This window comes from Protopterus annectens, chromosome 7.part0 (genome assembly GCF_019279795.1).
Source record: "Protopterus annectens isolate FY-2018-M chromosome 7.part0, PAN1.0, whole genome shotgun sequence".
Taxonomy (NCBI): domain Eukaryota; kingdom Metazoa; phylum Chordata; order Ceratodontiformes; family Protopteridae; genus Protopterus; species Protopterus annectens.
Window position 1 is genome coordinate 381,006,001 of NC_056739.1, and position 27,758 is coordinate 381,033,758.

A 27,758-nucleotide genomic window follows, 5' to 3' on the forward strand; every position below is an offset into this window, starting at 1 on the left:
ATGCAACTATAGTTCCTTCAGTCTGTGCCATGTTACCTGTGATATTTGCCAGTTAAAAGAATTTCTTGTAAAATATACACGATTTTTATTTCTAACAACTCAAAGTATTCAAATTTGTTAATGTACTGTGCATACTGAACATTCAACATAATTCCCACACTGGAAACCTAAGCATATAATGCAAAATGTCTGACACTGGCAGTGAGAATATTTTTGTAAATAAAGAAGCACTACTAACATGAATCAGAGTTCAATGAAAGTGTACACCAGACACCTTTTATAGAACCATTACATATGGAAATCACTTTACTGATTTAAAAAAAAAAAAACCTCTGACATGGTAGTATAATTTGTCTGCATAGTGGTACTGCAAAAGAAAGGGTGAATATTATCACTCTATTGTGTTGCATTGGGATTAGGAGCAGTAGTAGGGTAGTCACACTTAATTAAGGGTAGGCAGCGAGGCTTAACATTTCCAGTTGATGGGAAGGTTCTAGGTAATTATTTGGCTAGTACAATTACTATACTAGCCAAATAATTACCCCAGTGGTGTCTTAGGTAAGATTATTTTTGTTTTATTTTGAGAAAGGGTACATTAAAGCAGTTATCTTGCCATTCATGAATAACACCTTTTACTACAGTGCAGAAGAATATTTGGACCCATTGTTGGATAACTAATAAGGAAGTGGTAGGTGCTCCCAATTGCTTGTGAGCAGATTGGTAAAGTTACTTACATTTTAAATGAATGTACATAATTAAATTTTAATGAAAAATAGTGGACTTAAACTTTGTTCAAAATAACAAAAAACATATTAAGAGGGTATTGGGTAGAAAGGAAGGGTAAATGCTTATGATTTAAAAAGGCTGCTCAGATGTCTTCACCTAAGTTTTTCCTAGAATCTGATGTAAAAAAAAACTATGTTGTAAGAATAAAGTTAAAAAGTAATTGGTCGTCTTTTTTTTTCTGCTCATTTAGGCTGAGCGCAGAAAGCTTGTGTACTGTAATGAAAGTGCAAAAACTAAGACTGTGTTAACTTTTTTATTTTTGAATTTTAAACACTGATGTCCATTTACCCAAATGTATCTCTTTTTTTTCAACTGGCTGGCCAACTGCATTATCTTTCAGTGCAAAAAACTTTGACTGTGGTTACAGCTCAGCCCAGCAAGGCCACAGCTTCTACTGCAACCTTGTTTTAAGATCTACCTGTCCATGCTTTTTCTAAGGCTTCTACTTTGACTACCCCTCACTCATTTTTTGAAATTACAAAGCGTTTACTTTAAAAGTGGAGCACAGTTTACTAAGGATTTATGGCAGGACATACTGCACACCATCCACCTGATTTTTGGAGCTGTGTGAATTCTGCTTAATAGTATTCCATACATGTTATAAATCTTACAGTGAGGATTCTTTTGATGATCATAATACATAAGTGTTGTGTGAACACGCTCACATAACTGTAGATTTGTGAATAATAGGGTCATTGCATATCTCCCTGGGTCTGCACATATATTGGGTATAGTGGTCTTTGTATGTTGGAAGCTCTGTACTAGGTGCAGGCTTCGGTTTTAATATATTTTATTATATTGTAAATTGTTAATCCCGTAATGTGTTGGTATACTTCTTTGTTTACTTTATATTTTTTTTAGTTGTAAGTGCATTTTACTATTTTGGTAAAAAATGCTTTTATTTGTATTTTTTTTGTATGTGAGCTTTTTACATAGCTTGGTTTAGGCTCCGTAAAAGCATCTGTTACTGAAATCTTTATACCACTTCAAGGACACCCTAAAAATCAAACTTGAATTTATTCATGAAGCAGTCTCTTTGTAGCAGGCTGTCTGACAACGATGTGAGGCTGTAACCATGCATCCTTACGGAGGTCAGACAGCTGAAAAAGATCAGATCAGGAAACTGATCACCTGTGTTCGTTAGTGGTTCATATTATGCATTTGTGCAGCATACATCATATTGGTTTACTTTTGTTACATCACTGTACTTTATCATGAATATGTCACATAGCATGTACATTATTTGATAAATATAAAGATGTGATATAGTTGCAACTTGTTTTAATTGCACAGTTTTTCCTGTTTTCCATTTTGCAGTAAACAACATAGTCTAGAAGGCACTTAAGAGTACGTATACATCTTTGACATCTAAGTTTAAAATGTAACTGGAAGCATTCAAAGACAATTACAGAAAATGACAACTGGTGCTTCAGGCTTACCACTAAATCCTTAGTAAATCCAGGAGACATCTGCACATGGTTCTGACCCTCACTATCCACCTTGTATTTCCCACTCTACTGGTGAGAGCATTAAAACAGTCTTGTCTCAGTTACACTTAAAGGTGCTGGCTGATTTTGCACCTTTCTTGTTTCCGTCTAATTCAGCGATGTTTTTGAGAAGTAATCCCTAGCTTGCATGGATAGAGAAGGCTTTTATTAAGTGCTGAGGCCTGACAACAGTAGTTCTTTTCGTGTTGCCTTCATTGGTAAAGATATCTTTATATATGTATGTATTTAATTGTTTAGCTTGGTAGGTTGATCCTGAAGCCCATTTCAAGCCACAACCCACGCCATGAAGGCAATTTTATTGTACAGTTGTCAGCAGATAGTGTAAATACTAGTCTCTGGTGCACCTAATTTCAGACTGAATTTAGCAAACTTTTTCTTACAAGCTGTTTGTAGTAATGTGCTGGTAGACGGTTCTATAGGGTGTTACTGGCAGATTAAAACAACATACACAATTTATAGAGATTCAGCAAGGTAGTGCAGTTTTGGTGGTGCTATTTGATGATCAAACGCTGTCTAGGCAGGTACACTATTTAGCCATTATTTAGGTCGGTACATTTATACTCCTTTTATGGATTTCCAAGAAGTTGTTCCCTGAAAGTAGTACTCTCCAAGTCTGTTTTGGAGGAAGTACATTCCATGTTGCTGGAGCAATCTGCACACACATTTTCATGTACAGCCTTGATAAAGGGGGAGGTCTGTTGAGGAAGGGGAATTCTTCATTGGACAAATTGAGGAAATAAACTACTGGAAGGTGAACGAATTTTGAGGTGAGGAGGGGGAAGTAGAAAAGTTTAAAGGGTTGCATCAGCAGTCACGTGAAACCATTTTCCCTTTGTCTGGAAACTGTGATGTTATGTTAGGGAAGAAAGAGATGAAGTGACTATTTAATTGACTTGAGTCTGTAAGATGTTTGTGTTTATGGAATGGTTTATTGCTGTTGACAGGTAAGCAGTATTCAAGTTTGAACTTTAATGCCTCCCCTCTGTGCTTAAAATTTTTGATATTGCGATAATTCATACAGAAGGACCTTTGTAGCTATATTTCATTGGGCATTATGCCGCCCTTAAGAAATTTACAGGGTACTCAGTATACCATATTAATGGGCACCATTCAATGCCATGTATTTTAATGAAGACTTGAAATTACATTTTTTTTTAAATGTTGAACACTCAGATTCAGCTAGTTTTGGGTGTAAGTTTTGACTACATCACTACAAAATTTTTCTTTTCTAGATTCTCTCCAGAAATGGCATCTCGTCGAGGGCTTACCACAGCAGAAATGAATGCTGTAGAAGCTATACACAGAGCAGTAGAGTTTAATCCACATGTACCAAAGGTAATCTCCCAGGTTGACATTTCGCTTATTAAAGTCATATTTGGGTGTTGGTTGTGGTGTTACATGTCTTGTATAGAGCTGCATTTTTCATTTTCACACATCTTTGACTAAGTGTAGTAGAATATACAGTCCATTGACCCAGTAGCATAAACTAGCAAAGAAACATTGTTGTAGATGTTTCACTATATAGGATTTTTCTAACACTCAAACAATACATTGACGTCTGTAACTAGTTTTAAGAGCATCAAGTCATTTAGAGAAGCTGGTAAAGTGCTGAATGACTACATTGGGTGAAAAAAAGACTGTAAAATTCATAAGCTTTCATTCCAAAGGGCAGTCTGAATTCTAGGCACAGAACATAGCATGAGGAAATCAAGCAGTGGCTCACAGTGTACTGTTGTGCTTGCTTATGGTTTGTATGGAGTTCTTGAAGCAGTTCTCTTCCTGAATCTTATAACATCATTCAGCAGCTTGTTTCCAGCACAGTTGACCAGGCATGGTGTTGCAAATCAATACTTTGAGGAACATTGGACTTCTGTAGGTAACTACTAGGCTAGTTGCTCTTGCAGGCCATTTTAAGCCTGTCCAGTTTCCCTTTACAGGTGAGAATCAAACCCTGTACCTTGTGTCTGCAAGGTGAACACGTTAACCTTTATGCCAGCTTCCCTAGCTCAGGGAACTTTATACAGTGTCCTTTCAAAAAGCAAACACTTACAGGAGCGTACCTTTTGGAGTAGCAGCAGGATTGTGACATTGATACCTCCCTGTTTGCCAGAGCACTGAATCTGGCTTCTGACAGTGAAATTGGGGTATTTACTATATTATTTAGGGTTATTTTAATGCTGTCAGCATTTGGAAACATAATAAATGCCCTACTCTATGGGTTAGCTCTCCTTATCATGCCTTTTTGTATGTTAATTATTTGAATGTATGGCTGACTAGCTGTACTTCATGCCATATACTGTATACTTTTCCTGATAAGTACAGTTTCAACCCTTAAACTGTTTATGTGCATTGCAATATTACATTTATTTTATTGTACTGATGTTTTCAGTTTAATGCAGAATTTTATCATCTTGAGGTATTCTTTATTATACTTGTGAAGTCTCTCCTCTGGGCCAGTGATCAAGGAACCTCATTCCTCACCACTGACACCAGTGCGGAGCATTAACGGTGAAAGAAAATACACACACAGTATTTTCAGATGCAACCCTCCATACCAAGTACAGTTTTCCTTAAGAGCACACAGAGAATGCACATTTCATTCTTGAGCCTGGGATTTCTCTCCAGGCCCCAAATAAGGGTCTACTTTAGATAAACGAAAACGCAATCTCTCGAATGCTCAAATGAGCAAATAATCATAACATCGGAAGTGGTATTTTGGGATCGCAGTACAGTGGAGAGTGGGATATTTGTCGTTTCCTCACTATAGTGCGGCCTCAGAGTAGAAATATATATTTAGCGGGGGGTGTAATACAAATTTCGATGTTATGATTATTCGCTCATATGAGCATTCGAGAGATTGCATTTTCGTTTGTCTGACATAGACCTCCAAATAAGACTTCCCACTGAAGAGCTGAGTCTTTAGCCAAGTATTCCAAACCAAGTCCTCCACCACCCTCTCTGTGAAATCAGTGCTCTCAGTGTCCCTGTTCAAACTACCTGTCACACACACACTTTTGAGATTTGATTTTTCTCTCTCATACACACAAAAAAACACACACACACACGCACACCTGGGAAAGGTTGGCACAGCTTTCCCACTCTGCCACCTCCACCCAGACTGTCAGGTAGACCTGCTGCCGCCAGAACACCAGAAGCCAGCTACTTTAAGGCTGTTACCAAGGTACCCAGTTACACTTATTAAAATGAATACATAGATGCTAGCATTTAACTAAGCAGCAAGACTTTCAGGAACATGGAGCCACGGTGTCACTAAATAAATTCAAGTACACTCAAAGGTTAAATATTTTCTAAAAGGCCAGCCATAATGAATGGTTTAGATATTTTTAATAATAATAAAAAAGGGAATATGACAATACATAATATCTATTTATAGTAAACACCAGGGTTTCAATCACAGGAAATATAAAAAGACACCACAGACAGGTACAGAAAAAACTACATTTTAGCTAATCTCACTATATTTTTCTAACTGACTGAAGAATTACTGTTCCCTAGTTACTTACTTAAGCAAGGCAACATGAAAGTGGATGAGTGTCTCTTGTCAGTTCCAAAACAGAGTGCACACCTCACATCTCTCACTAGTATTCAAGTACAATTTCAGTGCTAGCTACAGAATGACATCACATCTGGTCATCTGACTGGTTCCCACACTACCCTCTCATTAGAAACTGAGCCAAGATCTGGCACTGATGTTTCACAATACACGCATAGAACTTTAGCTAAGGTTTATTACAACATCTGGAAATTGTAAAACAATTCTAACACTTCCACCTTTCCTGCAGAAGCTAACCAGCTATTTTCTGGCAGTGTACAGACCTATGAGATAAAATCTTTATGGCTTAAACCAAGTCAGTTCATTTCAGGCTGTTTTTCTTGGGTTATCTGGGCCGAGCGTAACCCCTTCCCTTCCAGTGTACTCTGTTAAAATATATACATTTTATCAGTTACAACAGTACAGTCTGACATACATGTGTATTTCTTTTCTGTCCAGCAGGACCCACTGTTGATACATTTTAACACAAGCAACTTTACAAATAAGTTTTTAACATGCGCATCTGTACAAATCGGTTTGATATTCAAATGACATATAATTTTTTACAAAACTCCAGCTAGCTGTGCTGGCATACGTCTTACATGTGTTGCCCTACTTTTACTGTTACAGCTGGCACTACCTCACATCATCACAGTACTACTGGGGAAAGTTGGATGCAACTTGACAGCTTTGGAGTGATTAATAATTAAATCTCACATCCGTCAGAAACCTGAAATGCAAAATTCTGCAGCACATTCAGTCTTCAGTGTACAGTATCTGTTATAGATTAGAGTTGATGCATAACTGACTGCTACAGAACTGCAGCATTACTCTGTTTTGCACACACAGTTTAACAATGTGATAGTTAATAGAAAATGTTCTGTTTTATAACAATTTCAGAACGTTTTAGAAGCTTAGTACTGTGAAGGGTCATACAGTGATGCCTGATGTACATATTGGTGCTGTGAATGCAACTGTAGGAATATACGTCTGTGCCATGATCTTATTCCATGTGCAGAATGTGTGTTACATACATCGAATACCATGATTAATAGTACATTGGGAATAGGTGTTCTATATTTATATGTGTATGTATTTTTGTTTGCCTACCTCCTGATAAGATTGTGCTAATTAGTTCATTTGCATCCTGTCCTTAAACCTAATGGTGGAAAGATAAAGCTGTCATCCTGGCAGCCATTAGAGATTTTTCTTAGTAAAACAATATCCATTTTCTCAGTGGCTAATGTGCAATACTGCATTGTGTGAGGCCCTGTTCTCACTACTTAATTAGGTGCATTCCCTCGTGCATACACAGTAGAGGCTGCTTTATAAACGTGGCTTGTCAGCACTGTGTGCATGCACCAAGCCCGCATGCTGCTGCTGTACATTTTTCTCCTGTTACATCTTTTCCCAATGCTGCAGTGGAGAGCAGCTGTCTGAACAGTAGTTTCCTTCCTTTTATTTTGTGCTGTTCATGCACTGCAGTGATGAATAATGATTTTAATGTGTTTGATATTTCTATTTCTCTCGTATACATTCACGTTTGTAATGAGCAGTAACATATATTGATTATGTTGGAAGAAAGGGAGTGTGAAAAGGAGCAAAGCTTTCTCTATGTTGTCTATTAGGGGACAGGGGCTTTTCCACACCTTTTGGTCATTTCTTTGTAGAGCAAGTTCTATTGGCTGAAAGAATTCTGTCTATGTTAAACCTAGTTTTTCAATGAAATGGAGGTTAATGCAGATGTCTTGTGGTTATATGATATGCAACAAATGGAAGATCTCATATTTTTATAATGAAAACAGTCAAGGTATTTCAGAAGACTTCTTGTTCTGCAGCATTTTTTCAGTGGTGCTTCAGACCACATTTGGAGCTTGTGGGTAGTACAGCAGTTTTTATAGTCATTCTGACTGAAAGTGAGAAATTTAAGTTCAACTTGCTTTAGAGCCATTGCCTACAATATGGTAGCCCAGAAGTGCTCCGGATAATAAATTTCAGCTTGTTTAAACTGCTTCACAAATTGCAGACATGGTCAGTATTTGACATCATTTGTGCAGCTAGATTTTCAAAATGTTCACTAAGTGCCTTATAGTGTAGTTTTGCTTTATCTTAACTTTAGATTGTCAGGATAATGATACGTCTTCTGATTGCAGCATATGTACACATGAACATTTATTACAAAACTATCATCTATTTTAAAACTGTGGTCTGTGGGAGTGTTGAATAAACTGCCTGCACTTGAATGTTAATTTATTACGGAGTAAAGTTTCTTTGGGGTTTTGTGTTAATTGTCATATTAAAGGACGAGTACAGTTTTATTTGGACAGAGCATTGGAGTGTTGGGCAGCACTGTCGCCTCATAGCAAGAGGTTCTCTGGGTCAATTCTTTCCATGATGTCCTTCAAGGATGCATCTGCAGTCCTAACATATGGGTTGTCCTGCCTCAGGCAGCCCTTCGGTCGGCCGGATTCCAAAGTCTGGGTCTGGCCTCGGCTGATGTCGCACTTCACCCGACGTCATAGCTGCTGTTTATTGGGTATAAAGGCATCAGTCGATGCCATTTTCCTCAGTCTTTCTTGCCGCGCGGTGCCCGAAGCAGAAGCTGTTCGCAAGTGCCGGTCGGTCAGATCCAGAGATTTCTACTACCGAAAACTTCTAAAAAGCTAAGTACCCCGTTGGGGACTCTTTCTTGCCTCAGCCGATGTCAGACAAAGTAAATAATTGTTTAACTTGTGGGAAACAAATACCTCATAAGGATTTCCACTCTTACTGCCTTCCTTGCGTAGGCCCAGACCACGACGTATCAGCTTGTCTAGCCTGTGCTTCCTTCAACCGACGGACACTTAGACGTCGGTCGGAGTTTGCAGAGGAGTTTTTTGGACCCGCTTTTGCATACAAAATGCCGTCGGAGACTCCGACTACTCAATTAGCTAAAAAACGCAAGGAAAAGGACCGACACTCGCGGCCCGCGGTTTCGGCTGAAACCACGGTTAGGCCAACCGCGAGTGTCTCAGTTTCGGCTGAAACCGATGCCCCGGTTCTTCCTTCGGCCGAAAGCATGCCTCCGTTAGCCGAGGCCTCACAGAGCATGGCTGAATCTGCTACTGAATTTACTGCTACAGAAGCAGGCACCCAGGATTTGTCAGACACTATTCCTTTAGACATATCTACCCCTGCACGTGGGGCTGCTAGACCCCTTGCTTCTATGTCTATCAAGGCTTTTGCCAGGGCTAAAGCAGCTAAATCTTCTAAGGCCTTACCTGCTAAAACACCTTCACATAGGCCTACCTCTAGTTCCCAAATGCTCAGCCTGGCTGAGGATTTCATTTCTTTGATCAGGGGATCCCAACCTCACCCAGACAGGGCCTCTCAGCCCCCTCCAGACAAGAGGCCTAGGACTGAACCCCCAGAACCTGTCTCTACAGATTACTCCTCGGATGACTCGGACATTTCAGACCCTCACGAAGGCCCATATTCTCCTTATGAGGATTCTGATGCAGAAGACTCCATTCCTTCTGCTTTTCCTCCTGAAGAATTTTCCTTTGGGGAAACTTTGCATGCTATGAGGGAACACTTCCAATGGCAGGGCCAGGATTTTTCAGATTCAAGGAAAAGGCTTAGGACCTTTTTACACTTACCACAGCACAGGCCTTTAGCCATTCTGCCAGTACTAACAGTTGTTGATGATGCATATAATGATGTCTGTACTGCCCCTGATTCTCTTCCTCCGGCCCCTGCCAAACCAGACAGATATTACAGGGTCCCGGACACACATTACCATTTGTATAAGGCTCCTGTTGCAGACCCTGAAACCATTTCACAGGGCCCTAAAGGTGTGGCAGCTGCCTCTGCCAAAAACCCTCTTCCCTCTGAAAGGGAATCTAGAGCATTAGAGATGGGGTAAAAAGGTTTATACTTCTGCTACTCTTTCGGCCAGGGCCTTGAACTGACAATTTCACATGATTCAGTACCAGGAATTTTTGTTAGACCAGTTAAACAAAAAACTGTCTTCTCCTGAACCTTTAGATCGCAAGTCCCTTCAGGATTTGGTACATAACTCTCAGCAGGTCAGTAACCATTCCTTAAAATGTGGCTATGATGCACTGGAGGCTTCCTTTAGATCAGCTATGACTGGAACAGTGATTCAAAGGCATGCCTGGTTAAAAGAACAATCCTTACCAGACCATGTTAAGTCAAAACTTCTAGATGCTCCCATGGAGAAACAAAGTTTGTTTGGCTCCCCTGCACAGGAGGTTCTAAAGAAGGTGGAAGAAAAAGCAAAATCTGTCCAAACAGTCAAGGATTTCTTACAGGTCCAACCTCCGAGGTTTAGCTGAAATTGGCCTTCGAAGAATTGGTCCTTTCCAGACAACTCCAGAGCCCAGAGAGGCAGAAATAGGCGCCCAGAGGCAGAGGTCAATCTAGGGGTGCCTACAGGGGCGTCCGTGGCAACCTACCAACCAGAGAAATACTGCCACAGATTCAACTACAACCACTTCCACAGGGCAGACACAATGACTTGGCTCTAGTTCCGCCTACCAGGGAACAACTGGAAGCACCCTTGGGCGGAAAGCTAGCCTTATTCTCTGACAACTGGCATTACATTACAGGAGACAAATGGACTTTACAAACAATAGACAAGGGCTACAGGTTTCACTTCCACACTCTACCAAAAAAGAGAGGAATGCCAAACCTACCACTAAGCCAAAAAACAGACGCTCTAAGACAAGTCAGCAACTTACTAAGGATGAGAGCTATAGAAGAGGTACCACCTATGGAACAAGGCCAAGGATTTTACTCCAGGCTTTTCCTTGTACCAAGAAAAGAAAATCAATGGAGACCTATTCTAGACTTGTCCGCACTGAACACATACCTCATTGTTCCAAAATTCAAAATGCTGACCCTCCAGCAGCTTCTTCCCATGCTGGGCAAGGAGTCTTGGCTGGTGACTCTAGATCTCAAGGAGGCATACCTGCACGTCCCTATATGACCAGATTGCAGAAGACACCTCAGATTTCTTGCAGGATCAGAGCATTATCAATTCTCAGCATTGCCTTTTGGCTTATCTACTGCCCAGAGTATTCACGAAATGCCTGGCATCAGTAATTGCTCATTGCAGGCTTCAGGGAATTCAAATTTACCCATACCTGGACGACTGCCTAATACAAGCGGACAACAAGGCAAAATTAACAAAAGATTTGGAAAATGTCATACAACTGTTGCAAGCCTTGGGATACACAGTCAACATGCAAAAGTCAAGACTAGTACCATCCCAAAGGATAACATTCTTGGGTGCAGAACTGGATACATCAACTCAGTTGGCTTTTCTCACAGAAGAAAAACAAAAGCAACTACCAACCTACTTCATGACATTAACAACACAAACTCGGCTTACTGCAAGGAAAGTCCTGCAAGCCCTGGGCTACATGGCATCATGCATAATATTGGTTCCACATGCCAAGCTACATATGAGAAAGCTACAATGGTACGTAAGGAATGTATGGTCTCAACACAAGCACAGTCTAGAAGCCCAGATTCCAATAATTCCATGCCTGAAGCAAGAATTCCTGCGGTGGGCTCAGGCCTGTCAGTGGAACAGAGGCTTGCCTTTCCACAAACCTCATCCAAGCCAGACCATCACCACGGACGCCTCAGACCTAGGATGGGGGGCACACATGGTGGACAAGTGTATTCAAGGCCTATGGACTCAAGACCAGCTGAATCTACACATAAATCTAAAGGAGATGCTGGCAGTGAAAAATGCGATCCAGGCATTCAGACCACTCCTTCAACGGGGTCATCTGCTGATAAGGACCGACAATACCACAGTCATGTGGTACATCAACAAACAGGGAGGTACACATTCATATCCTCTATGCCGGATGGCAATGGACCTGTGGAATGTGGCCGTGAATCTCAACATTCAACTTCAGGCCAGATTTGTACCAGGAAAAGAAAATTCTCTAGCAGACACCTTAAGCAGAACTACCACGGATGCTCACGAATGGATGCTGCATCCAGATATCTTCAAAGCCATAACAAAGAAATGGGGACTACCAGACATAGACCTGTTCGCCTCCCCACACAACCACCAATTGAAGAAATTCTGCACAAGAGCATACCACCCACTTGCTTGGAGGGTGGACTCCCTTTCCTTCAGCTGGAAAAACCTGACAGCATATGCATTTCCACCTCTTCCCTTGATGTACAAAGTTCTACTGAAGATCAGAGAGGATCAGCCAAGGGTAATCCTGATAGCTCCAGACTGGCCGAGGCAACATTGGTACCCGCTACTGAGAAGCATGTCTCGGACACACGCATGGCCTCTACCTCTATGTCCCTTACTTCTAACACAGGACAACAAGATCCTACATCCAAACTTGAAAACACTGCAGCTAGCTGCTTGGAATATTGCATAAAACAAAATAACCCAGGTTTATCCCAGAGGGTTAAGGACATTATCCTGGAGGCACGCAGACCTTCCACAAGGAAGACTTATTCAGCCAAGTGGAAAAGATACCTCATTTGGAGTGCAGCAAAGGGAGAAAATGTCTCATTGGCAAACATAGCACACATCCTGGAATATTTAGCAGAACTGTTCCACAATGGCCTGTCTTACTCCTCCATTAAGATTCATGCATCAGCAATTTCAGCAGAATACAACATGAATCCTCCTGTCTTCTCTCATCCTCTACTCCGGCAGTTCTTGAGAGGAATCAAAAATGTAAAACCTCCAAGGAAACCACCTTTGCCTACATGGGATCTCAACTTTGTGCTGGAAAAGTTAACACTTCCTCCTTTTGAACCAGCAGCAACAGCAGAATTACAGTTCTTGTCTTGGAAAACTGCTTTCCTGCTAGCAATCACTTCAGCAAGAAGGGTATCTGAGTTACAGGCATTAATGGCAGTACAACCCTTCCTTATCTTCCATCAGGACAGAGTCTCTCTGAGAACTAACCCTACCTTTATGCCAAAAGTGGTCTCCAGAGTATCATTGAACCAAGCGATTCATTTACCTACATTCTTCCCCAACCCACAGAACAGGGGGGAAAGACTACTACATACCTTGGATGTGCACAGACAATTACGCTACTATCTGGACAGAACTAAGACCAGCAGAAAACTGACCAGCTTCTGGTAGCATATGCAACAGGAATGCAAGGAAAAGCAATTTCAAAACAGACAATCTCAAAATGGATAGGAAATTGCATTGATTTTGCTACTCTTTTCATGGAAAGACAACTCCTGAAAATATCAGACCTCATTCCACAAGAGCTACAGCCACCACTAGAGCTTTCCTACGAGGAGTGGCTACCAAAGACATTTTAGAAGCTGCTACTTGGAGCTCCGTGCATACATTTGCCAAGCATTATAATCTTCCCTTATATTCTAGATCCCAAGCAGGTTTTGCAACTGCTGTTTTGCAAGGGATCTTAACTACACCATCTTTATCTTAGTGCCTCCTCCCCCAGTTTGGCTATGGTATTCTACCCATATGTTATGACTGCAGATGCATCCTTGAAGGACATAGTACAGTTTTGTACCTACCATAAATGTAGATGTCCGATGGGTATGCATCTGCAGTCAGGATTACCCACCCTCCTTCCCCTCTGTGGTTTTCCTAGGGTATTTACCCTCTTTTAGCTAGCTGGGGAATCTATTATGGTGTATTTGTTTGTATATATGTATATATATATATATATATATATATATATATATATATATATTCTTATATTGTTTGCTCTCTACTGTTTGGAATTATTTGCATTTATCCAAATTTAGCCTTACCAGAGGGCACCTGGCATCTGGGGCAAGAAACACTGAGGAAAATGGCGTAGGCTGATGCCTTTATACCCAATAAACAGCAGCTATGACGTCGGGTGAAGTGCGACATCAGCCGAGGCCAGACCCAGACTTTGGAATCCGGCCGACCGAAGGGCTGCCTGAGGCAGGACAACCCATATGTTAGGACTGCAGATGCATACCTATTGGGCATCTACATTTATGGTAGGTACAAAACTGTACTTTTTTCTTCTTTTTGGAGTCTGCATGTCCTCCCTCTGTTCACATGGTGTTTACTAGCTATTCTGGTTTTCTCACATACCCCAAAGAAATAAAGTAGGCATTTAGTAACTCAAGTTATCCGTAGGGTATGTGTGTGTGAGAGAGATGGAGGGGGAGGGGACTGGACAATTCAGTTCTGTTTTCTACATGCTTAGTAAACTCTGAGGATGGTGAAGCTGTGTTCTTAAGGCTGTTGTAGAAGTTGGATGCGACTTGACAGATTTGGATTGATTAATAATTATTTGTATCATTTTGCTGATATTACTTTATGCACTTGCATCATTCTGAAGAAGGTGAGCACATCTTCCTATAGTAAGTGTGCTGGATGAGTCATTGTCTCAAGAAACATTGTACTGTAGTGCTCGCTAATTTAGATGCTGTTTAGGAAAACTACAGTATTGTGACTATTCTCATCCGGTTTCTTAGTAGCGGAGGGGAATTGGGGAATATATTCTCTTTCCCACAATCTTGGAAGTTTTCCTAATTTCTTGTACATGGTTATGGTTTCCTATACTTATGGTGTCTACTAGTCTCTGTGTTCAACTGAATTAGAATATTTATAGCTAAAGGCATACAGTAACTTTCATGTCGTGATTTTTTAACTGTTGCTGTAACATTGCAAGGCTTACCTAAAGTTAAGTACAGATTTCACAACCTCTCAAAAGGACCCTTTTAAGGTAGTATGCTAGAGAGTGATGGTTTGGTCAGGCCTGAGGATAGGGGTTAGATGTTTTTGTGCGTGTCTGAATGAAGTTACTTGGGAGAATGTCTGCCATTTATGTTTACACTATCAAATGAGTCCAGATATCCACTTAGATCAGAATCAGTGATCCCTTTATTTTGACATTGCAGGAGATGCAATTCTGTGATACTGAACATGCCAAACTGATCTCATGAGTATATAACTAGGTGGCTCTTTCTCCGTGTGCCAGCTTAACAGATGGGGAGTGGCCATATTAGTCAGTAAAGGCTTGTGCTTGGGACATATTCTAGATGGTTTTAGTTTACTAGAGTTGAAGTAGCAGGTAGTATAAGCCAGCAAAGTAGGAGAGTGCTGACACTGATTTCTGTATTCTTACTCCCAGCCATGGGAGTTCTAGCAGCCAGACAACTGTTTCATTATGTGCAAGATAGGTACAGAGGCTCCCATATTCTCACAGGCAACTTTAACTCTGTATTTTTATGCCACATCAGTTGTACACTGACCCTGCTTATCTGCCTGTGTCAAGTTATTTAAAAATATCTGGATATCTGAAATGTCTTCTCTTGATATGGGTGTTTGTTAAATCCATTGCCCTCAGTACACTTATCAGCATGGTTTGAAACCAATAGCTGGATAGATTTTGTGTAGATTTTATTTACTTTATTTTTCCTTTGTTGACCAGGCTAGTTCCCTTAGGCTTGTATCTTTTCAGGGGAGACCAGAGGTGGTATATATACTATTAGGGGAAGTTTGGCAAGGGCATCGAGGATCTTCCCTTAATCTTTTCGATAGATGCAGTGGGATCTTTAACATCACCCTGAGCTGCCCACCAACTCAGGCAGATGAGGTCTCGGTTTAACTTCTTATCTGAAGGTTGATACCCTCATGAGTTTAGTACTCTCCCTTATATTGCACTGCAGTGTCAGCAATCCATTTCCCTGATGTGGGAGTAGAAACCACAGCCTTCTACACCAAAAACAAGTGTGCCACCTGTTCCACCACTGACACTAGATTTTTCCACCACTTCCACAATGGCCCCTTATCCATTGTCATTCTGAAGATTCAGAAGGACTCTCCAAAGGTCATTGTGGTGACTTCCCTTCTGACCCAGGCAACTTTTGGAAATCCATTCACAAAATGACCAGTGGCAATTAGCACGAGCCTCCTCATAGATTGGACCTTACTTATACAAGATGGGGTGGTGGTGGTGGTAGGATATACATTCCGACTCAAACTGCTTCTAACTGCCTGGATGATAAGAGTCTTGATACCATTTAAACACCTATATTCTGAGGATGTGCAGCAGGTATTACAGGAGATGAGAAAACCTTCTACTAGGAAATTCTGTATTAACAAATGGAAAATATTTTCTAATTTATGCTAAGACAAGAACCAGAACACTTCTAAGGCTAGTGTTTTTCTGGCTCTACAATATTTGCATGAGTTACTATCCCCTGGACTTTCTTACTTCTCCGTCAAGGTATGCTTTTTGGCCATTTCAGCTTGTTTGCCATGGGTCTCCCATCTTTCAATACAATCCCATATAAAAATGCTTGTGAAACAGGTGTTGCACACCAAGCTTCCTGGAACATAGATGGCTCCTCCTTCCGATCTTAACTTTGTTTTGGAAAAATTAATACTTGCCCCATTTGAGTCAGCTCATCAGTCTGATTTGAGGTTCTTAATATGGAAAAGAGTTTATTGCTCGGACCTTTGCAAGAAGAGTGTGTGTGAGTTGCATCTTCTCATAGAGGGTCAATCTTAACTCATTTTCTACAAAGATAGGGTTTCCTTAATAACTGATGCTTCATTTATTTATTTAATTATTGTTTTTTGATGCTCCTGTCTGTCCATCTTGATACCAGCCCAGCACCCGTGGTATTTGCTTATGTCAGGTCAGACACTATCTTCTTGCATCCCCCCAACTTTCATTCTGGAATTGCTGGGGCTAGTCATGGAGCTAGGCATCCAGGAGCTTGGTACATCTGTGCTTTCTGTCCAGAGTGGAGATTGATGTTCATCATGTTTCACTGTTGCAGTCATTACTCTTGGGTTATCCTGCTGACAGGCTACCCGCAGTCGGCCTGAATTCCAAAGTCTTGGTCCAGCGTCAGTTGCTGTTGCCTCTTCTCTGACGTCATTGCACCAGGGGTATAAAAGATGCAGCCAACGCCATTTTCTTTAGTCTTTCTTGTCGCGCGGTGCCAGAAGCAGAAGCAGTTCGCAAGTGTCGGTCGGCTGACTCCTGAGATTTTCGTGTTCGAATTTCAGATCCGAAGTCTTCATTTAAAGCTAAGTACCCTGTTGGGGAAACGTTTTTCTTGCTCCAGACCGATGTCAGAAAAAGTTAATAATTGTATTTCTTGGGGGAAGCAAATACCTCATAAGGACTTCCATTCTTATTGTATTCCTTGCCTAGGCCCTGATCACAACGTAGCTAATTGCAGATTTTGTGCTAGATTTAACCAACGCACTATTAAGCGTCGGTACGATTTTGCATTTCATTACTTTGGCCGAAGATTTATTACACAATGTCGTCGGATAGCCATCCGACTACCGCAATTCACAAGAAATGCAAGGAAAAGGACAGGCATCTGAGGTCCAAAACTGATTAGGCTTCTTCTAAGCCAGTCGCCGGTTCTCAGTGAGGCGCTTTCGCAGCCCCTGATGCCCGCTACCTCAGAGCCGCAGGCCGCTTCTGACTCCCACGTGGAGCAGACTAGGCCTCTGGAAACTCAAGGTATTGGACACTTGGAAAATATCCCCTCAGATGGGTCCGGAGCCACTGAGCAGGCATCGGCTTCTGAGGTTGTTTTCAGGCCTACACAGTTATATATAAAACCGACTACAGCTCCAAAGGCAAAGACTAAAGCACCACTAAAGACAAAGAAACACGTGCAGAAAGCCCATGGACAGGCCTCCATGCCTAGAAAACAGGTACTCAAAATGGCCGAAGAGCTAATTACTGTGATCATGGGTTCCCATCCCCCTCCTGAGAAGAGGCCTAGGCAAGAGACAGTATATGAATCTTCAGATCAGGTTTCCATTTCCTCTGGCTCTTCTTCTGACCAAGAATACCCTCTCCCTCCCTATGAGGATTCCGATGATGAAGAATCTATCCCTTCAGCCTCCCCTCCTGAGGATTTTTATTTTGGGGAAACCCTGCATACCATGAGGGAGCACTTCCACTGGGAGAGCCAAGACTACTCAGAATCTAAGAAAAGGCTTAGAGATTTTCTTTTACTACCTCAGCACAGGCCTCTTTCTATCCCTCCTATTTTAGACATTGTAGATGATGTATTTTCAGAGTCCAGCCTGTCCCCTGACTCTTTACCCCCTGCATCTGTTAAGCCAGACAGATACTACAGGGTTCCAGATTCACATACATTTCTTTATAAAAACCCTAGCTGCTGACCCAGAAACTATTTCTCAGGGTCCCAAAGGGGTCAAGGCTTCCACTGCAAAAAAACCCTATCCCCTCTGATAGGGATTCAAGGGCATTGGACAGATGGGGAAAAAGGTTTACACCTCTGCTACCTTGGCTGTGAGGGCTATAAATTGTCAATTTCATATGCTTAAATATCAGCAACACTTATTGTCACTGCTTAAACAGAAAATGTTAACAAATGCTGAATGTGCAAAAAACAAAGAAATGCAGGATTTATTGCATGCAACTGAACAAGTGGGAAAGCATACTTTGCATTGTGGTTTTGATTCTCTGGAGGCCTCTTGCAGGGCCACTGTTACGGGTTCTGTCATTAGGTGACATGCTTGGTTAAAGGAACAGAATCTGCCTGATCATGTTAAAGCAAAGTTATTAGATGCTCCATTACAGCATGATACTTTGGTGTTAAAGCAGAAGAGGTATTGAAGAAAATGGAGGACAAAGCAAAATCTATGCAGACAGTTAAGGATTTCTTACAGGTGCAGCCACCCAGATTTAGCAGGAACTGGCCTACAAAGAATTGGTCCTTTCCACTGTCAGACAGACCACAAAGAGGCAGATACAGACACCCCAGAGGCAGATCCTAGCCTCAAGGTTCATACAGGTCTAAACAATGGGGTTCTTCTACCTCCAAAAGCGGAGAAGACAAATCACAGCCTTACAGGAAACAGTCCCAATGACTTTTCTCTGCCAGAACCAAGCACTTATCTTTTGGCAGCCCCCCTTAGGGGGAAAACTAGCACTTTTTTCACAAAATTGGCACATGATCACCCAGGACAAATGGGTCTTGAACATAGTGTCTCAGAGCTACAGCTTCCACTTTCACACCCTGCCAAGGGCAAAAGGTATGCTAGACCTGCCACACAATCAATGGGCAGAGGCACAAAAGCAAGTTTCATCCCTCATGGACATGAGGGCCATTCAGCGAGTACCACAACAAGAGCAGGGACAAGGATTTTACTCTTTTCTTGGTGCCCAGAAAGGACAAAGCCTGGAGACCAATACTGGACCTGTCTATTCTAAACACATTTCTGGACGTTCCAAAATTCAAAATGTTGACTCTGCAGCAGCTACTGCCCATGCTGGGCAAGAAGGCTTGGCTCGTAACTTTGGACCTAAAAGAGGCATACCTGCATGTCCCAATCAGACAGTCTTGCAGAAGATACCTCAGATTCATAACTGGCTCAATGCACTGCCAATTCTCTGCACTGCCCTTTGGCTTATCTACTGCACCCAGCGTCTTCACAAAATGCCTGGCACCAGTAATTGCATTTTGCAGACAAAGAGGAATTCAAATATATCCTTACTTGGGCGACTGCCTTATTCAAGCAAAGAGCAAAGACATTCCACTAAAGCATCTGGCGTTTGTAGAAAGATTACTAATTTGCCTAGGGTACACAGTAAACGAAAAGAAATCAAAACTAGTTCCCTCTCAAGAGATAATATTCCTGGGTGCATGTTTAAATACAACTGCCCAGATGGCTTATCTCACACCAGACAAACAAAGGCAACTTACTTCTTACTTCAAAATGTTGGCAACAAAGACCCAGTTATCTGCAAGAAAAATTCTGCAGGCTTTGGGCTTCATGGCATCCTGCATTCTGCTATTTCCATATGCCAGACTGCATATGAGAAAACTACAATGGTATCTAAAAAGTGTTTAGACTCAACATTGCCACAGCCTGGAAACATTAATTACCCTCATTCCCTGCCTGCAACAGGAGTTTCGATGGTGGGCCACAGGCCTGTCACCACAACAAGGGGCAACCATTCACTTTACCCACAGCCAGGCAGACAGTAACAACGGATGCATCAGATTATGCCTTCGGGGCCCACATGGCCCGCAAGCCAGATGCATCTTCATATCAATCAAAAAGAGATGCTAGCTGTTCAGAATGCCCTGACAGCTTTCAAGGATCTACTTCATCCAGGACAACTACTGATAAAGACGGACAATACTTCAGTCATGTGGTACATAAACAAGCAGGGAGGTACACATTCCTACCTCCTCTGCAGACAAGCCATGACTTTGTGGGACACAGCATTGACTTACCAAGTTAACCTGCAAGCACAATTCCTGCCAGGAAAAATAAATACTCTGGCAGACGAACTAAGCAGAAACCTCATGGATCCCCATGAGTGGAAACTGGATCCACAAGTCTTTAGCATGATAACAAGGAAATGGGGATGCCCAGACCTAGATCTGTTTGCCTCCCCTGACAACTGACAACTACAGAGATTCTGCACAAGGACTTAACACAAGCAAGCATGGAAAGTGGATGCCCTATCCTTCGGCTGGAAAAACCTAACAGTATATTCCTTTCCTCCACTGCCTCTCCTCCCCAAGGTACTCCTAAAGGTCAGACAAGAGAAGCCAAAAATTATACTGATTGCCCCAGACTGACCACGCCAGCACTGGTATCCAATCCTAAAGAACTTGTCTCAAGGTCCAGCCTGGACATTGCCTCAGATTTCTCACTTACTGACCCAACAAAACAATCAGATCCTGCACAGCCAACTCAGGATCTTAAATCTGGGAAGCATGGCGGATAATGTAGCCATTCAGAACACTCCTCTCTCCAAAGCTGTAATGGATGTTATTTTGGAGGCCAGGAGGCCCAGTACCAGAAAATCTTATGCAGAAAAATGGAAGAGATTCTGTGCTTGGAACCAGGAACAAGGAATTGGACATGTTTGTACCAAATATTTCTCAGATTTTACAATACTTAACTGAGATGCTGGACAAAGGCCTATCCTTTTCATCAATTAAGATTCATGCCTCTGCCATTTCAGCCCATTACAATACGGAGCCACCTATATTTTCTCATCCTTTAATAAGGCAGTACCTCAGAGGGGCCAAAAACATAAGACCTCCAAAAAGAGCACCAATACCTGCATGGGACCTCAGTTATGTCTTGGAAAAACCCACACTGCCTCCTTTTGAGCCAGCCTCAACAGCTGATATAAAATTCTTATCCTGAAAAACAGCTCTGCTCCTAGCAATAACCTCTGCAAGACGAGTTACAGGCACTCATGGCTGTGGAACCTTTTATCATTTTCCATCCAGACAGGGTTTCTCTGAGGACGAACCCTGCATTTATGCCTAAGGTGGTGTCCAGTGTGGCCCTTAACCAAACCATTCACTTGCCTACCTTTTATCCAAACCCACAGAACAAGGGTGAGAGGTTTCTGCATTCTTTGGACATATACAGACAGCTACGCTTCTACTTGGTCAGAATTAAAGCTTTCAGAATGACTTAGCAACTTTTAGTGGCATATGCTGCAGGATCACAAGGAAAGACTATCTCAAAACAGACTATTTCAAAATGTATAGGCCATTGCATTCATTTCTGCTACTCGCAGCATGGCAAATCAGTGCCTAAGGGCATTAGGCCACATTCAACCAGAGCAGCAGCCACTTCAGCGGCCTTCCTCAGAGGAGTACCAACCAAAGACATCTTAGAGGCTGCAACTTTGAGTTCAGTGCACACTTTTACAAAGCACTACCACTTACCTCTCTACTCTAAATCCAGAGGAGGCTTTGCCACTGCAGTTCTGCAGGGCCTCATAGCCTCTCCTAATCCTATTTAGCCCAACCACCCATCCTCAGCTTTGGGATTCAACCGAAGAGTAATGACTGCAACAGTGAAACACAATGAACAGAGTACAGTTGTGTACCTACCATAAATTTAGATGTTCGAGTGTATTCACTGTTGCAGTCCAGGTTAACCTCCCACCATCCCCTTTCTTTTGCTGGGACTTATCTGTACTTCTCTATTCTATACAACCTATGTGGTGTATTTGCTTGTAGATGAAGGAAATGTTTACTTTAGTGCATGTATGTTTATTGGCATAATTTATTTAGCCTACCCTTTTGGGGGCACTTGACATCTGGGGCAAGAAAAATTGAAGAAAATGGCGTCGGCTGCATCTTTTTTTACCCCTGGCGCACTGACGTCAGGGAAGAGGCAACAGCAACTGACTCCGGACCAAGACTATGGAATTCAGGCCGACTGTGGGTAGCCTGCCAGCAGGATAACCCAAGAGTAATGACTGCAACAGTGAATACACTTGAACATTTACATTTATGGTAGGTACACAACTGTACTTTTTCCTTATGACCTTGCCATTCAGCCCCCCCCCCTTTTGTGGTCCTGATGGTATGCTTGGAGGGGGGGGGGCGTGCAATGGAGGCATGCAGAGTATTACCCAATCTCTGCAACAGCTCCCGCCATATCTCCTCCTTGCTTCCCTGTTGAGGTGTACCTCCCAGTGTGTCTTCCTCAGCCTCTAACAGGTAATGACACAGTAGATGCTCTTAGGTCCACCCACCCACCCACCTGGTATGGATAGTAACATCCATCCCTCCCTGCTGTTTCTGTCATTCACCTGAACTGCTAATCGAACTTGGATTACCTGGATCACATTCAGAGCTTTATTCCTCTATGCCATAGGAGCGGCTTACTAATTCTTCATTTATGCCTAAAGTGGTATCCCAATTTACTTTGAGCCAAGATATCCATCTCCCCATCTTCTTTGCAGAACCTAAAAAATGAAGGAGAATGGATCCTACGTACTCTGGAAGCCCATAGACAACTCCGATGTCATCTTGTAAGAATTACAACATCTGAAGTAGTTAACTTCACTTGCTCAGCAACCTGTGGGTATCTGATCCGATTCGGATCCGAGACGGCAGCTTTCCAAGCTCCTCCACCCTACCCATAATGCCCTGCCATCTCCCTCTAGCCCTCCGATGTCATTTGCCGCGGCTTCCATAAGCTTCTCTGAACGAGCTCCGAGCGTAGTACTGTAAGTGTAGTATTTAAATTTTGAATTCCTGTCAAATTTTCTATAACTTTGTGTGTGTGAACTTCCCTTTCTCTTTCTAGCCTTTTTTGGGTAGTTCTTTTAACTTTTGGTTAAGTTAGATTTATTCCCCTCCCCCCTCTGCGTGTGTGAAGGTGTGTGCTTGTGGGCCTACTTTTCATTTTCTTCTTCTACAATGGCTGAAGGCCCTAAAGCCATTTTCTCTAAATGTACAGTGTGTGGCCATAAGCTGTCCCCAGCGGATGGCCACACTCGGTGTGTCCTGTGCCTGGGGTTGTTCACCTTTCCTCAGGCTGCACTATTTGTGCAGCCTTCAACCCCAGGGCTTTGAAAGATAGGAGGTCGAAGCTTATTCTGGCGGGCCTTTTGCCCCCGGACTCTGCTTCGTCCTCCTTGGTGGCGCCAGCTGCGGCTGCCCCACCTGCCGCTCGTGATCCCAGCTTGCCTCTTCCCTTAAGGTCTCCGGGCCTTCCCCCTCCCGGCTGCATTCTCCACGTTTCTCCCCGGAGCCGGAGGAGGAGACCCAGTCACCCTCGAGGTCATCCAGGTGGCTTCCCGGCCGGCTTCGGTGGCCTCATCTACATCCACCAGAAGTTTATCGGACGCAGATATGGACCGGATGATGCGTCGATTTCTCCAGGCCCAGATGCAGATGGGAGTGCTCTTGCCCCCCCCCTGCTGGGGGGGAGCTCGACACCTTTTTTCGCCCCCATTGCTCCTTCTCCGACCTGCTTTCGGGGTTTGGAGCTGTCTGATCCGACTAGCTTCGGAGCCGGGGTAGGGTCGGCACCGACAGTGTTTCCTACTTCGGTGCCAACTGTACCCCCGAGTCTTTTGGATCCGGTTTCAGATCTGAGCTCTCGGGGCCGTGAGCTGAGCATCTGATCTGGAAGGGTCAGCGGGCCTTCGGCTCCGTTAAGGTCAGGGCACACTACCCTTTTGGATCCGGTCGGGTCACCTTCGGCGCCGATCCGCGCGTCGGATCCGAGGGGAATGCTTTCGGATCCAAGGGAAAGCAGTTCCCCCTCGGCTTTCGACGTTGTGAGAGGGTCCTTTTGAGGGATTCGAGGCCACAGGCTCTTGCTTTGGATCCACCCGCCATTCCCTCTCAGACGGGCCTTTCTACCATCATCCAACCCCAGGGACAGCCTGCGCCTACGTCCCAGATTGTTCCCATAGAGGAACAGGACATTGTTGGTGAGGCCTCTTCGGACAGCCCCCCCGAGGAGGTCCCTCACAAACGGAAGTTCAAGAGGAGGCACTTGGACTCACCCGAGTCCCTCACGGAGGATACAGACTAAGAGGAAGGGGAAGGTTCCCCAAGGTCGCCCCCCGAAGACGTCTCCTTCAGAGACATTATGGAAGTGTTATGCATTAGAGGGGGGTGGTCTGCCCAAAAACCTTCCTCGGATGAGTCTGTGTTTCTAGAGGCGTTTGACGCAGGCCCATCTACCTCTTGGTTGTTCCCTCCCGCCGACCCCCTGGTAGACCTCATAACTACCAGGTCATGGAAGTCGCCGGACACTGTCGAGCCAATGCCCAAGAGACCGGACAGGATCCTCAGCCCTCACATGGACAGGACAGTTTGGAGCAAGGGTGCCCCAGTGGATGCCATGGTGGTGGCGGCTGCCACTAAAAAGGAATTAGCACAGGAGAGTTCCTCGGTGCATCCTCCAGACAAGGAGTCTCGGATGATGGACCATTTGGGAAAGCGGATGTTCTCTTCAGCGACCTTCTCTGTAAGGTCACTGAATTATATGGCACATGTGATTCGGCTCCAGCGGGACCTGATTAAAGAGTACTCTGGGTCACCCCCAGAGTCCATGTCGGCCAAGGACAAGCGGACCTTCTCGGCTCGAATGGCCACTCTCAAGTTATTCACCAACACATCTGTGCGGCTTCTCTCCCATGCCACGGAGGGAGCGGCTAGAGCTAGCGGAACGGGTGTTGTCCTACGTAGACAGGCCTGGCTCCGTCTCTGCGATTTTGCGGAACCCTTCAAGGTGTCCTTCGCGAACGCCCCTTTTGACGGTTCTACGCTCTTTGACAAAACCGGCCGCGATATGCTCCTCCAGAGCGAGAAAGACGGGAAGACATTGTCTGCCGTCGGGATCTGCTTCTCGGCTCCTCAGAGGTCCTACTCCAGGAACCAAAGAGGACAGAGGAAGATGTGGTTCCGGAAAGTTCAACAATCCCTTTTCGCTCCGGATCCCTCGTCCTTCAGAGGCAGAGGAGGACAGGTTGGACGCCGGCCCAGGGGCAGAGGGGGTCAGAAGAATTTTGGGTCGAGAGAACCTTTTTCGGATCGACACGCACAGCAGCCCTGAGGGGTTGCCCGACTGCTCCCCTCTGGAGGCAGTCGGGGGGGGGGGGGCACTTTTCTGAATACCTAGTGAAATGGGAGTCCGTTACGACAGATCTCTGGGTGCTCCGAATCATATACAGAGGCTATTCAGTTCCTTTCCTATCTCACCCTCCCCGATCAACAAAACTCCCCAATGTTCCACCCGATCAGAGGGAGGCAGCAGCATCAGAAATTTGAGGGCTGCTAAGAAAAAGAGCTATCCAGCGCGTCCCCCCCGAACAATCCGGATCAGGCTTTTACTCCAGGTTCTTTTTGGTGCCAAAAAAGACGGGGGACTTGCGACCCATTCTCGACCTGTCAACACTAAACCTGTCAGTCGCCAAAGAAAAATTCCGGATGGTCAATATTCAATCCATTCTCCCACTTTTGCAGGAGTACTACTGGATGTGCCTCGATAAACCTCAAGGATGCGTACTATCACATTCTGATGGATAGACCATCCAGAAGGTTCCTCCGCTTTCGGCTGGGAGCCAGCCATTATCAATTCAGGGTCCTACCCTTCGGTCTCACCACAGCCTCCAGGGTGTTCACCAAGGTCATGGCAGTTGTAGGGGCCCACCTGAGGCTTCAGGGAATACAGGTCTTTCCATACCTGGACGACTGGCTCCTAACCGCCCCCACCAGGCATCAACTCTGCTCAGGCAGGGACTACTTCTTACACCTAGCCCGCCACCTAGGGATCACAATAAACCATCAGAAATCCTCCCTTCAACTTACTCAAATTTTGGAATTCATAGGGGCCAGGATAGACACTCCTCAATCCAGAGTCTTTCTGACAGGGGACAGAGTTCGCAGTCTAAGCCTTCACATTCTAGACCTCTTACAATTGTCAGCTCCCCAAGCGGAACTAGTCCTGAGGGCCCTGGGATCCATGGCAGCGGCCATCAATCTGTTGCCTTTCGCTCGCCTGAAGATGAGGATCCTTCAATGGACATTACAAGTTCAATGGTCCATTCTTTTTCACCCCCTGTCTACACCTATTCCCCTCAGCAGGATTTGCAGGTAGTCCCTTTTTTGGTGGCTCCGCTCCAGAGATCTTCGAGAAGGCTGCCCCTTTGTTATACCCCCTCCCCAAGTCACGGTGACCACGGACGCATCTCTCCTCGGATGGGGGGGCATTGCATGGGCAGATCCGTCCAAGGCACGTGGAATTTCACAGAGACATCACTGCATATCAATGTCCTGGAGATGAGGGCGGTGCTTCTAGAGTTGCAGGCTCTCCATCCTCTTCTCCCTCCTGGAACTATTGCACATCAAACAGACAACATGTCGGTAGTCTGGTACATAAACAAACAGGGGGGAACCAGATCCTATCCACTTTGCAGGGAGGCAATGAGAGTATGGGAATGGGAGATGTCCACCAACCACTTTCTCATAGCAACGCACATCCCGGGTCGGTCAAACATCTTGGCGGACAGGTTGAGTCGAATGATCCTCTCACCTTACGAGTGGTCTCTGAACCCAGCAGTAGAGAAACAAATCTTCCCTCAATGGGGTCAACCTTGCTGCGATCTCTTCACCTCGCCTTCGAACACAAAGTGCAGCGAGTTCTTTGCTCTGATTCCCCCAGCAGGGGAAGCCCCCAGAGACTCTCTAGTTCATGCTTGGCCATCCGGTCTTCTGTATGCTTATCCTCCTCTTCCATTGATGACAAAATTCTTGCAGAAAGCTCGTCGGTTGGGGAGCAGAGTTATCCTCATAGCCCCATTCCTGCCTCATCAAACCTGGTTCCCTTACCTGCGGTCTCATCTGGTACATCCTCCCTGGATTTTAGATCCCAATCCGGATCTGATCTCTCATCCTTTAGGATTGAAGACCCCCGATCTGGACTACCTCAAACTCTCAGCTTGGTTGATCCAGTTCCCTTAATGGCTAGGACTCCCGGTATATCTTCTTCGGTTAAGGCCATCCTAGTGGCTGCCCATAAACCGTTTACCAGGAAAATCTGCAAGAGTAAATGGAAACGTTTCTCTGTCTGGGCGGAGCACAGGAACTTAGACCCCATCACGGCTCCTATCCCAACAGTTCTAGACTTTCTTTCGCATACCTTTGATCAAGGAGCTAGTGCTTCTACTATTAAAGTTCAGTTGGCAGCTATTTCCCACTACCATGTTGGAAACAGTTCAGGGCCTCTAGCGTCCTCCAAGATATGCAAAACATTCATGAAAGGAACCTTTTTGTTAAGACCCCCTATTAAAGATGCAGTGCCCCATGGGATCTTACCCTAGTTCTTCAACCTTTGACTGGGCCTCCTTTTGAACCCGCGGCTTCAGTCGACTTAAAATATGTTTCCTGGATGACGGCCTTCCTGATTGCCATTACTTCTGCTAGAAGGATATCGGAGCTTCATGCTCTTTGCAGTAAACCTCCCTACATCATCTTTCATAAAGACAGGGTCTCCCTCAGGACTAATCCCTCTTTTCTGCCCAAAGTGGCTTTAGAAGCCAACATCAACCAGTTCATCAGTCTACCTGTCTTCTTTCGAAATTTCCAAAACAAAGGAGAAT

At 44.0% G+C, this 27,758-nt stretch overlaps 1 protein-coding gene across 1 annotated transcript in view; it reads left to right on the forward strand.

Annotated features, from left to right (window-relative positions):
- The window catches only part of LOC122805960 (suppressor of tumorigenicity 7 protein homolog), an 861,860-nt gene that overhangs the window by 90,082 nt on the left and 744,020 nt on the right, over positions 1 to 27,758 (forward strand). The window contains exon 4 of the mRNA XM_044076200.1: positions 3,527 to 3,629. Within this exon, the coding sequence (XP_043932135.1) occupies positions 3,527 to 3,629 (103 nt within the window). The remainder of the gene's footprint in view (positions 1 to 3,526; positions 3,630 to 27,758) is intronic.